Below are 13,145 nucleotides of genomic sequence, written 5' to 3' on the forward strand. Positions count from 1 at the left end.
AGCTACAAAGACACAGCCCCCTCAAATACATGATGGCATGATTTAATCTAGATTGAGTAATATGTCGTTGTGTTTTACAGAACTAATATAACAACAAATGTCTGTCTAACTGACATCATGACTTCCACAACTTCAATTTGGCAAAAAAAATGTCACAAATATGAATGAAGTGATACGCTTGTCCTGCATGAGAAACCATGAGAGAATATTACATTTCACACTTACCTGATCGAGAGACAGATAAAACGTGTTGTTTTCAATATGTTCAGCAACCTTCTGTTCAAATTTCAACCATTTCAAAGGCATCTGTTCACCCATGTAGTGTTCTCGGCTGGCAACTTCTTCTATGTGCTTCCTGAGTTTGGCAATCTAAGATAAAAAACAGGAAACAGTACAATAACATTGCCTTAATTCTTATAGTCGAGTTGCTAGACCTTCGGGCAATTCTGTTAACTTTAAAAGTGACCACAATCACATCGTGCCAAAGGCGTTGTTGAGGGGTTGAGATAATGTCATCCAGGTATGTACGACCCCTTCATACACATACCCCTTCATACCCCTTCTGCCACAGGGTAAAGGTAACTACAACTGAGAGTCTCAATTTGAAGTAAACACTAAGTATGACTATCTTTACGACAGCTGCTGAGACTCTCAAAGCTGATCATTTTAACAGTGAATGTGAGTTTAAGGTTTGTTCTGCAATATACAGTAAACCTTGATATTTTCGCGATGAGAAAATTTTATATTTTAGCAGTCTTCAACTATTTTTCAAAGACTAATTTGTACTCATTACTAGATTAGTACACTGTGTTCATGTACAAGAAGGCATTTTAGTCACTACTAATTTTTACTCATTACTAGATTGGTACATTGTGTTCATGTACAAGAAGGCATTTTAGTCACTACTTATTTTTTGTGTTTTTTGTTGTCCAGTGAAATATTAAGTGAAATTAGATCGTTGGTGAGAATTCTCAGGTTCACAGTATTAGGTGAAACTGTATATAACACTAAACTTCTATAGCTTACAATGTACAAACAATGTCATGAAAGTTGTTATCAGATACAGGGACTCCATAAAGTGGGAAACAATATGTCATAGAATTGAAATTACCAAACATTTCAGTTAATCAAACAGTTCAGCTACACTAAGTTTAGATTACTATGACAACATTTTTTTGGCATACACATGTTGACTGGGTTAATTACTGACAAGGCTTTGACCAAACCAGTGCTACAAATGTATCTACAAATATTCATAAATTACTTAATGAGATATCATTTACAAAAGAAAGTCCACTTTTGCAAACACCAGTAAGCCACATAAACATTGGCAAGGGTGGATCAGTTAATTATGAAGCCATATTCATATCCCCTACCCCAATCATCCTACCCCCCACCCCCACCCCCAGGTAGGGGCAGACTCAAAACAATTGAGATCTTGACATATAGGTAGGGATAAATAAACAACTTCAAGGTCTCCTTTAGATTAGGATTAATATTTAGGTGTGAAATCAGTTGTTCGGCAGAGCTACATGTATAGAAAGAGCTGACCCAAATGAAAAGAATGATACAATGGCATCTGTATTAAGATAACGCTAATGTAATGACTAGGAATTATTTCTAGATTTTACAGTGTTCATTTCTGTATGATGAAAAATTGAAATGATCTGACAGTTATGGCAAATTCCCAAGAGTACAAGAAATCTAAATAAATTCTCAGAATGGTTCATCTCAATTCAATATCTTCACAAATTTATAAAACATCATAACTTCTCCTTACCTCATCATCTTCACCATCATCGATGTTATTTTCTATCGCATAATATTGATTGACAACGTGCATACTGTACGGTTTCCCCTTCAAATTCTCTCGGATCCGGCGAAACTTCTCATCAATCTGTACACATTTAAACATACACGTAACACAATCTTGGTAATATGACTCCCTATGCTACAAAAGTGACATACTTAAATATGTGACAATAACCTGACCCCCTAGGCTGGGTAATTTTCGTCTAAGCAATAACATGCCATGCAGAGAAATCAATGTTGTCACACAACTCCCCAACATACAAATAGTTCAGAAATGTTGTCAAGTTGAGAAATAAAAGGATTTTCCCTATAGTGAGTGAATGCATGATACTAAAATACATTTTGGCAACCTTGGCTTTGTATTCATAGTACTATTGTTTATAAAATAGTTTTTTTGTCAAATGAGAACTAAAATGGTCCAACACCCCCTCCACTCCTCCCCCTCAAACTAAAAGAATTGAGTTTTTTTATCCTATAATAAATCATTGATCTCATCCCACCTATAATCACTTGTGATTTCAGGGAAACAAAGTTGATCTTGAGCCTTTATAGGGCATCTATGCTGTGGGACATTACTTCATGAAAGAGGTTTTACACTGAAGGGGAATAAGCACTTAGAAATCATGAATAATCACTGTTCAACCTTGAATAACTATTTCTGCTGACTCCCATGATGCAATAGCCCATAGCAATAGTCATTACATGATTTTACATCACCTACAATTACTTGCAATTTTACAGAAATATCTCTATATAAATATCTCCCATAGTTTATGAAAATAGCTTTATTTCCTTGAGTGGTGTTCCCTTTATTTTACAACCCCTGAAGTACAATAGATTAGTTGTTGAAAATGCTTACGATTTTTTTTCTGGCCTTTGGATCTGTATCCACACTGTTCTTGTGGGTTCCTACGATAAAGATAGGCGGTGATAGCGTCATGTTGTCTGGACTGTTTCTCTGATTCCGTGCTGTGTGTGCATGAATTGAACTCATCCAGAAATCCATGAAATCTAGGTTTGTGAATTCACTGTCTTCGTAGATCACCTGTAAACAAAACAAAACAAAACACAATGTACACAATATTTCCATGAGATCTATAATCTAGCTAAAAATATGAAATCTGAGCTCACTTTGGAGTCTATCGACTCGTAGTGACAATCCTTAGGTCACGAGTATTATCTGGCTGAATGAAGAAAAATATTGGAGAATAACATAATTATACCAGCGCTAGTAATTTAAAAGAAAAATCAGGCAAAGTAACAGTAATTTTAATGATTTGACTCATATTTCAAATACAGCAGAACCAGTAATGAAGACACGCATTGTCATGACATGGATACATATTGTCGTGATGTAGAACGACCAGAGTATACATTCCATATTTTTTGTTTAATTTGGCTTGTGCATGGTGCAAATTTTGGTTGTCTGATTGAAGAAATACCACTCACTCCAGATACAGCTAGTAAAGTTCTACATGACATTTGAAGTGATTCACTGGGAAAAGGAGCACAAAGAAGTGGATTATCGTTATAAAAGACACAATGTTGTTGCAACGAAAATAATACTAACTTAGTTTTAATACCTGCAGGCAGCAGAAGATTAAGCATAAAGAAGACAGCAAGACAACCAATAATATCAGCTAGTCTGGGATTTCCTAATACATGTTTTACATCATGCACAGGTCATAGTAAAGAGGGCAGTTACTAAAGAACCACGTCACGTTTATTATTTTGAAGACATAAGTCAGCAAACTGCAGCTGTAATATGATGCTTTGTGTACCACAGGTAAAGAAGGTTGCATTAAAATTTCATACGGTCTTTGTAACATAAGATAATAGACTGGAAATATCACAGTAGGTGGGTTATACCTCGGACGAATGTGCACGATGTTGGTCTTTGATTACGCGTCGCGGTGAATTCATCCCTACAGCATGTATCAACTTCTCGAAAAGCCAGATTAACAAATACTTTTGAAATGATCGACTGGCCTATAAAGGGTTAATAAAACTGGAATAAGGGGTTGATGACAAAATGTCCTATATATTCTTGCTCGTATGATATTCTGCTATCGGCGTTTTGTGTTTAATGCTAAGTCCAAATAAGGATTTGAATTTAGGTGTGAAAATTAGTCATCTGGCAGAGCTAAAGAAAAGTTTACTCTAAAGCAAAAGACTAATCCTTGGTACGACAATCTTCATGGCGCCACTAATAAGTATAATGAGTGGACCTCAGATTAAAACCCCATTTGCTGAGTTTGATTGGTTTTGTACAACTACCCAGCTGAGAGACCATGTCAAGTCAGTCATTGCACTCCTACTATGTCTCATTTGCATATGTAAAGACACTTATTTGCATATGTAAAGACACTCTTCTGTTGATGTCAGCGATTTTACTATTTTTTTCTTTGATAATATTCCTGTGTCTGTCACAGTTATACAAAAGGCGGGTTCTACTGATAAGATAAAAATAATGCAGGAACCTGAGATTAAAATCCTGGGCTTTAAAGAGGAACAAAGGCAAGGCTGCTCTTTGTTCTAACTACTTTTAATTGATGTCTAGTATATCTCAAAATTCACTGTGACCACCTCTGCATTGCACAATGCTCTAAAAAATATTAGAATTAAAATTTTTCAAATCAGCTCTGTAACACACCTGCTATATACACTGGGGTAGGAAATTCTGGGTAAGCAAACAACATGGTGCTCATTTACATAATATGTTTATGTTACAAGTGCCTGTATCCATCCGTCTGTTTATTGGTTCTACCTAATCCATTTTGAGACATCATACAAGGTAGACACAATAGATACAGGTACTATAAAACTCAAGGTGACATAAGCCTATATAATTGGGCACCTCCATCCCAGAATTCCCTACCCAAGTGCAAAGTGGCTCAATTCATGGCTGATTTAAATAATCTTATGTTACAGAATTAAGCAATGCAAATGTAATGAAAGTGACTTTTTTGTGACTTACTAGACATCAACTATAGCAATCTGCCTTGCCTTTCTTCCCCTTTACATGTAAAAGTTGCATTTATATGTTTTTAGTGGTAATTTTTACTGCAAATTATAATATACTTGTATTGTAGTATTCTACCTACTGAAGCATTTTAACCATCATTTACTATTGGCAGAACTCAATCCTGGTATTAAGGTGTATTATACCATGCACGAACCAGGTTCAACAAAAAATATGGAATATATCCTCTGGTTGTTCTTCGTCACGACAACATGCATTTATTTCAAGACAACACGCATCTATGTCACTGGTTCTGCTGTGTTTGAAATACGAGTCAAAACATTCAAAATTACCTTTACTTTCCTGATTTGTCTTTGCTATTACTGGCATTGGTATAATTACGTTATTCTCCGATATTTTTCTTCATTCAGCAGGAAAATACTCGTAACCTAAGAAGCGTTATCACTACTCATCTTGTGATGCATAGTTACAAAGCCCCCTTAGGTCACTCATGTTTCCCTTGGCTGAATGAAGAAAAATATCAGGAAATAACATCTAAATGTCAGAATGTTTTCAATCATTACATTACATGATTGTACTAAAAGGTCAATGAAGCCATATTATGCCATAAACTGTGCTAATGATGTCAAGGGATGATTTTTAATGGCACAGAAAGCATACATTTGCATTAATACTATCTATGTTCAGATTACAAATGTCAGTTTCACTCTGAGGCAACATAAAGTAGTAAAACTTATACGCTGGATTCGGGACTCCATTCACACTGAATTTTTGTACCCCTACACAGATCACATACCAAAGTCATGTTCCAATCATTTAGCAGCAACCCTGAACTTTGACTCTGGAACCCTCCTTATCTAGGAAACTAAATGCACTTACATAATCAAATGGAATTTTGTGTCAGACACTAAAGATAAGTCAACTCTAAACCCCCATTGTTCCTGACCTAAATTCAACCCGACTCAGAGTCGACATTAACTGTTCATTTTTACATTAGGTAAGACTAGGGTCGACTCAAAATTGACTCAACTGGCTAAGTGAGAAACCCCTATAACATTTACATGTTATAGTTTTATGTATTTTTTGTAAACATCAAAATATTTAATATAGTGGATATACTGATGCATGGGCTAAATTTCTACAATGACGTCTGGTAACGTAAAGCCACATTTTTTTTAACAAAATAAATAATTTTGCTAATTATTGTTAAATGGCAGTAAGGTTTATCGAACAGATATTAAAAACATAGTTGCAATCGTCACTCACAATACCAAATATGGTCAATAAGTATGTCAAATAACTAAATATGGTCAATAAGTAAATCACTTCACTTTACCAAATACGGTCAACATGTAAATTACAATACCAAATATGGTCAATAAGTATGTCAAATAACTAAATATGGTCAATAAGTAAATCACTTCACTTTACCAAATACGGTCAACGTGTAAATTACAATACCAAATATGGTCCCTAAATATGTCAACTAACCAAATATGGTCAATTAATATTAAAATCACATTACTTTACCAAATATGGTCAACATATAAATCACATTACCAAATATGGTCCCTAAGTACATGTATGTCAAACCACCACACATGGTGAATAAGTAAATCACACAACCAATCATGGTCACATAGTAAGTCCAAATATTTATTCTTGAAATACTAGTAAGTCACAAAACCAAATATGGTCATGAAGATATAATGTGATTGCAACTTACTTTTCCATCGCCACTCCTAATTTGGGTGTGAGCTGGTGCATCAAGGTCATGGGACAGATTGAATACAATCACATACACCGCTCTGGAAGTCAAAAATACCTGAAACAACAAAAAATACATTTACTAGTAAAAAAAATAGACTAGGTTAGTAATGCATGACAGTTTGATGTTTTTGCAACACGTGCTCAGGCTGTGCTAGGGAAAATCTAACCAAATTGATCAACTTTTTACTTTGATACCACTTAAAAAGTTCATATGAATATGTTCTAGTGATAACACAGATTCAAACGTAATCGGAAGTAAAATGATGAGTGAAAAGAAAAAAGATATCACTAGTCTAGATCACATGTTCTGCTTACTTTAAAAGTGACCGGAGGTCACCACTGAGGATGCTACCAGCACCCAGACAGAGCTACTAATCACAGGTTTATTTGGCAACCACAGTGTAGATTCAATGTCTTACAGCATGACTATGGGATATATAACTGCAAGTAATGGATTTCTTGGAGTTTGTGATAATCACAATTACATTAACGAATTAAACATGCTCTACACCTAAACCAAATCCAGGGTTTGAGTAATAAGTGCAATTTCTTCTGCATGGTTGGTGATCCAACTTGCATCTTTACTTGGAAGATTGAAGACCAATTCTACTTAATGACTACACTTTCAATTAGGAACCTCTACTCACGACAAATTTTACAAAATGACTGGGCCTTCATTAACTACAGAGGCCTTCATTTATTGGACTTCCCAGGCTGTACAATTACATTAACCATAATTTGGTTATCAGAATCAAAATTTTTCATCCATGAAATTATAACTCGGTTTAACTCTGCATGGTTTCACACTGACAATCAGCTAATATAGAGATTTTGATGTCAAGTTAATATGTCTAGATTGAGAGTAGTGGTAGCTAGCATACAATGGCACTGGGTGTTTCAATATAGAAATTTAGTCAAACCTTCAATTGCCTGGAAAATTGTACTAGTAAGTCACTGTACAGAATGGTTCAATGGTACAAATCATGTAACTTTATGGTTGCTTTTACTACATATTATTTCACAAACTCAGATGTACTGTAAACCTACAAAATTTTTGCTGAAGATTTATTTTCCCTTTTTTCGATGGAAAACAAAAACATGAAAATAAATAGTGACTAAAATGCCTTTTTTGTACATAAATTAAACAGTGCTCCAGGCTTAGTAATTCATAAAAAATACACTTTGAGGACTACTTGAAGACTGTAAAATCACAAAATTTTCTAGTAGTTTTGAGTCCAAGCACCTATATGTTGATGTTATCCATCACTGCACTGAGTTGTGGCCATATTTGCCTTATCAGAGAGTTTGTCATCTTCGCTACTTTTCAATGCATATGTGAACACTATTTTCAGGGTGTTGATAATAATTTATTTACATCAATCTAATCTAATCTAATCTAATCTAATCTAATCTAATCTAATTTTCTTATATAGCGCATTCCAAATAACTATCACAATGCATTTCAATATCAATAGAACACTCTGGCTTAATTTTGAAATATATTCTGTTATTAAATTATGATTATATACAAATCCATCAAAAGCAAGAACAGCGTTTATATACAAATTTACAGCATTCCTCTACATAACATTGTCATACTTTGTTCTCACGGTGTAGAAATTTTACTCAACAGAAATAATTATTCAAATTTGTATTGTTTTCAAACAAATTTGTCCTTAAATATATTTCTTATCATTAGTATTTGAATACAACAGTCTTACGATAAATCCAATATGGCCCCTACTGAAAACAGTGTTGACTTGAAAAACTCGACCGAAGGTAACGTCACGTGACTTTTACAGCAACGCTGTCTAGGAGCTTGATATTGACTCATGTCTGGTAGATAGAGCTTTCACTGGGTATTCGTATATATGACATTTCATTAGAGGATGAATCTTGAGAATATTCTCTTGGCTTTGGAACCCACTCCCGACACGGCCACTCCCCACTGGAAATAAAAGTGCCAACATGATATTTCAGGAACTCCTCCAGACATACAACTTCTCCTCACTGGAAACTAAGTTTCTATACCATATCTTAGGAACCCCTCCAGATGCACAACACCTTATCTAATGATATGTTCTATAAGTTTTTATATAGATCTCTACCTGATGTGTTGTATAGTAAACTGCTTGCCCTGCAAAGTCCCATATATTAAGTACAATACTTTTCTTGGCGGACGCTTCCTTTCCTTGGAGTAAAGATTCATCCATTTCAGCCTCGTTCAGTAACTCTGTTACCATTTTTTCAATCTTTTCTGGCATATCTTTTAATAACAAACTGTCAGCTGTCAAGTCACTCTCTGTTCTTGATGGCTCCTGAATTTCACTTGACTGTAAAAATCAAATGAAATTTATAAAAGTGAAACAATCTTCAATGATACCATGTGTAAACTACTATCATTTACTTTCACAAGTTCACAATTCAATGTCATTAGATTTACAAAATGTCATCAAGAATTATAGACATTGGTTTATGTACAATAAATGTGATATAATATAAACTTATTGCATGGCTATGAGGGCACTAGTAGATGTCTATTACCCTAATGGATGTTATGCAACAACTGTTTCCCAGAGGCTGGAACCTGAGGAAGATAATTGCTACATAACAGCACAAGGGGTAATATGACATCTACTAGTGCCTGAATAAGGTCAGGCAATAAGTATTTTATAACACATTACGATCTCAGGCACATATTCTTTCCATAGTCAAAACAAATCCCCCCTGTGTGACTCCCATGCTACACGAAAAGTGCCCTAGGAAAAAAAGAATGACTAGTGGCACGCTCTATGCAAATTGAGGTCACTATGGGTCTCTAGTTCATCACATGTGACATGATCTGAGCCAATCACAGAAGGCTTAGAAAATCATTTACATGGCTCTGAAGGCCATATTTGGACTGTCAGGGTATGATATGGAAAATTATTATATGGTCATTTGTAATACAACACTGGTAATCCAGCCTTCGGTTTACTAGATGGATACAAACTACATGTATCGTTCTTCAATGTGGTAGATTACACATTGTCAAGTGGGTGATAGCTGTTCCTCTGTTGTGCGATTCTAATCACCTTGTGACCAACAAGTCCCAAAATAGCAGTACAAGTCCACGAAACTCATAATAAACCAGTTTTTCAGAGACACCTCCCTACTGTACTGAAACTACAATTAAACCAGTGTCCAATTAATAGCTTATAACAGTTCTATCAAACTGATGCAACTATAGTTTTAGTTTGTGTCTATCTTGCTTAGAAAACTGAAAGCTCAAATACCAGGGTAATATCATATACATGTAGTCAAGCTATTCTGGGTGAAAGGTCATGCTGTCATACCTGAGACTTGTTGGAGTCTGTTTCTGACACTGTCTTATTCTTTGCATTGTTCTTGTCAACAAGTTTAGAAGTTTCTCCCTTGGAGCTTTTCTCCTTTTCTTCTTTGGCTTTCCTCTTCTTGGCAAGTAAGTCCTTGACAATGTTGGTGGCAATAGCCCTGGCATATTCTTCTTCTAGGCCGACAGCACCATCGAGAACCCCCTTTGTATGTGATTTGTCATCTTCAGTGTGTTCATGTATTTCCCATGCTTTGAACTGTTCAATGTTGACTTCACATGCTGTCGTTGTATCAATGCCATCTGTGCTCTCTTCTTGCGAGTCATATCTAGCAAAAGAAAAAACGAATAACTTATATGAAGCCTGAATAAACTGAGACACTTGTCATACCTGTGTGTGTCTGTGTACGTATGTGTGTCTGTGTGAGTGTGTGCATGTGTGTCTGTGTGTGTGTATGTATGTGTATGTGTGTGTATGTATGTATATGTGTGTATGTACATGTATGTACGTACGTACATATGTATGTATGAATGTATGTATGTATGTGTGTATGTATATGTATATGTGTGTGTGCATGTGTGTGTGTGTGTGTGTGTGTGTGTGTGTGTGTGTGTGTGTGTGTGTGTGTGTGTGCGTGTATGTGTGTTTGTGCATGTGCATGTGCATGCATGTGTACATACAGGTGTGTATATGTGTAGATTACCTGTACTTTAATTACCTTTGTCCAGTTAGTGATTTCTTCAGGCTAGTTTTACCAACTCTGTCCTGTCCAACTAGCATCAGCCTCGTACGGAATATGGGTTGTGTACCTGCTTTGGATGCTTGTAAGAAGGCTTTCATTGCCTCAGGACCCCTGGCCAGGATCTCAGTTGGTGCAGCCTCTGTTGTGACATTCAAATAACAATGTAAAAGATCAGAATTTACACACATGTTGGTTTCCATGTACAAAGATACAAAAATTTCTACTCCAGGAAATAGAGACTTTTTCATAAACTATGGGTTCTGGAAAGTCATTTCATGATTTTACATCACCTACAAGTTCACTATTGGCAATTTGAGAGAAACATCAAGTTGATCTTGTGAATTGTAGGATGTCTTTAGTTCAGTGTCATGGCCTATTGCATCATGGGAGTCAGCAGAAATAATGCATTCAAGTTGCACACTGTATATTCAAGAATCTTGAGTGCCTATATCCTTCATTGTAAAACGGTTCATTTATTGAATTTGTGTGACCATAGATAGTGGAAAAGAAACTCCACTGTCTAGGGTGTGACATAGTGAGATTGTCCCTAAAATTGAGTTCATAATACATGTTTTTGCTATTGGTCAATTTAAAACCGGCATTCAGATATTACAGGGTATATAGAAATGATTCTATGACGATTAATTTATTGCTGAGCACATACTGACTTTTTTTTTTACTTTTTAAAATTTCTAAAATAATTTTTTAACAATGCACTGATCGAGATGCACATATTGTGTGTTTTTATCAGAAATAAAGTTTAAAAGCAATAATAATTAAAATACTAAAATGTAAAAAAATAGATCTGTTATACTATCAAATGTGCAGAAATGCTGTATAATGATTTCCAAACAAAGTGGTCCCCACAACACAATAAACCCCCTTTTCTTTAGTCTGGATTCCAAGTGTGGTTAGTAGACCACAGTTGGAATCCAGATGACCTTTTCTTGTACATATACATGTAGTAAAAAGTTAGTTAAATTTTACAACTTGTATTACATTCCATCATTTGATAAGAACAGTTTTATGGCCACTTTACATAATAGTTCAATTCACAAACAAATTTCTATTTCCAACTCCCCTGGCATTTCATGTACCCATAAAGAGGCCATAAAACTATTCTTATCAAACCATGGTGTGTATTATACAAGTCTCTGCTGTTCCAACATGCTGTGCCTAGTGTTATTATCCAATTCATTTGTTTACTTTTGTATAAACAGGTTCCATTTGTCCACAGTCTGATGACAGCAGTTGTACATGGATATTTTTTTTTCATTTACACAAATAAATGGCAGTTAATGTAGCTTCCATTTAAAAATGTTAATCAACAGACAACAAAGGAACCTAAATACAAATGTCAATTCTAATTTCTATGTATGGTTTCAATATATAGCTTTTTTCATTATATTGTGTGTGCACGCTCACTTTCAGTTACACGGAGACAGCAAAACACACTGCCATTTGACATATACATATTGATCAAGGGATACCTAGACAAGTTAATATAAAGTAATCACAAGGTCAAGATATAATGAGCTGTTGCTAAAGGAACTGACGTTTGTAACAAAAGACGTATTGATAGAAAATAAATGCAGCTACATGTACATGTAATGATGTATGTTAATATGGTTTTAATTTGTAGTAGGTTTTTTTTTATTAAAGTGGCCATATGAATGAGGATTGGTAATTTATTTTGTATTTTTAATTTATAAAACAATTTTATCATGGTGTCCTACTTGAAAAATCAATGTAAAACAACATTTACCAAGTCTGTGTTTGTAGTTCAATAAATTGCAAAAAGCTAAAATATATGTAAAAAGTTTGTTAGTGTTTGTTATTGTATGTACAATAACAAACATTTATTAATCTTTGGTTAATTATTAACTAACAAACACAGACCGTTTGTAATGCTGTTTCACATTGATTTTTCAAGTAGGAATCCATGATAACATTGTTTTATATATAAAAAATCCAAAAGAAATACCCAATCCTCATCCATATGGTCACTTTAATATAACTTTTAGCTACATGTATACACACATAAACACACAGCCATTTGAATAGTCCTGTTTACTGACGGAGTACGGGACTCGGTTCTGACATTGTCCGTAAACAGCAAAGGAAAGGGACATTGTCAGAATCGAATCTCGAATTACTCCATCTACAAGCAGGACTACTGTTTGACATACAAGTCATTTTGATTCAAACAGTTTTTCCTACAGGCACCGATGTTTGCAACAAAAGACACAGACAGACTTCTATAGATACAAGTAAACTATTTATAGATTGTATATTGAAGTACAAACAGTAATGTCTGTGGTACTAATGACTGATTGTTGACATTTTAGCTGACTTCCTAAATGTTTGATTGAAGTATACATGTGTATCTTGTCACATGCACAGTTACGTAAGATAACCAGTCACAAGATATCTACTAAAGTAAGTGTACCACTTTATTGGTACATCAACTTCAAACGCTGTATAACCAAACTTTATTTATGAAGTC

General features: G+C 34.8%; 1 protein-coding gene across 1 annotated transcript in view; it reads right to left on the reverse strand.

The window, feature by feature from the left end:
* Positions 1–13,145, reverse strand: part of LOC144436267 (uncharacterized) — a 42,555-nt gene that overhangs the window by 11,314 nt on the left and 18,096 nt on the right. The window contains exons 3-9 of the mRNA XM_078125013.1: positions 10,616–10,778; positions 9,901–10,225; positions 8,674–8,898; positions 6,522–6,620; positions 2,672–2,857; positions 1,781–1,897; positions 226–369 (exon numbers count right to left, since the gene is read on the reverse strand). Coding sequence (XP_077981139.1) covers positions 226–369; positions 1,781–1,897; positions 2,672–2,857; positions 6,522–6,620; positions 8,674–8,898; positions 9,901–10,225; positions 10,616–10,778 — 1,259 coding nt within the window. The remainder of the gene's footprint in view (positions 1–225; positions 370–1,780; positions 1,898–2,671; positions 2,858–6,521; positions 6,621–8,673; positions 8,899–9,900; positions 10,226–10,615; positions 10,779–13,145) is intronic.

Source organism: Glandiceps talaboti, chromosome 6 (assembly GCF_964340395.1).
Source record: "Glandiceps talaboti chromosome 6, keGlaTala1.1, whole genome shotgun sequence".
NCBI classification, from domain to species: domain Eukaryota; kingdom Metazoa; phylum Hemichordata; class Enteropneusta; family Spengelidae; genus Glandiceps; species Glandiceps talaboti.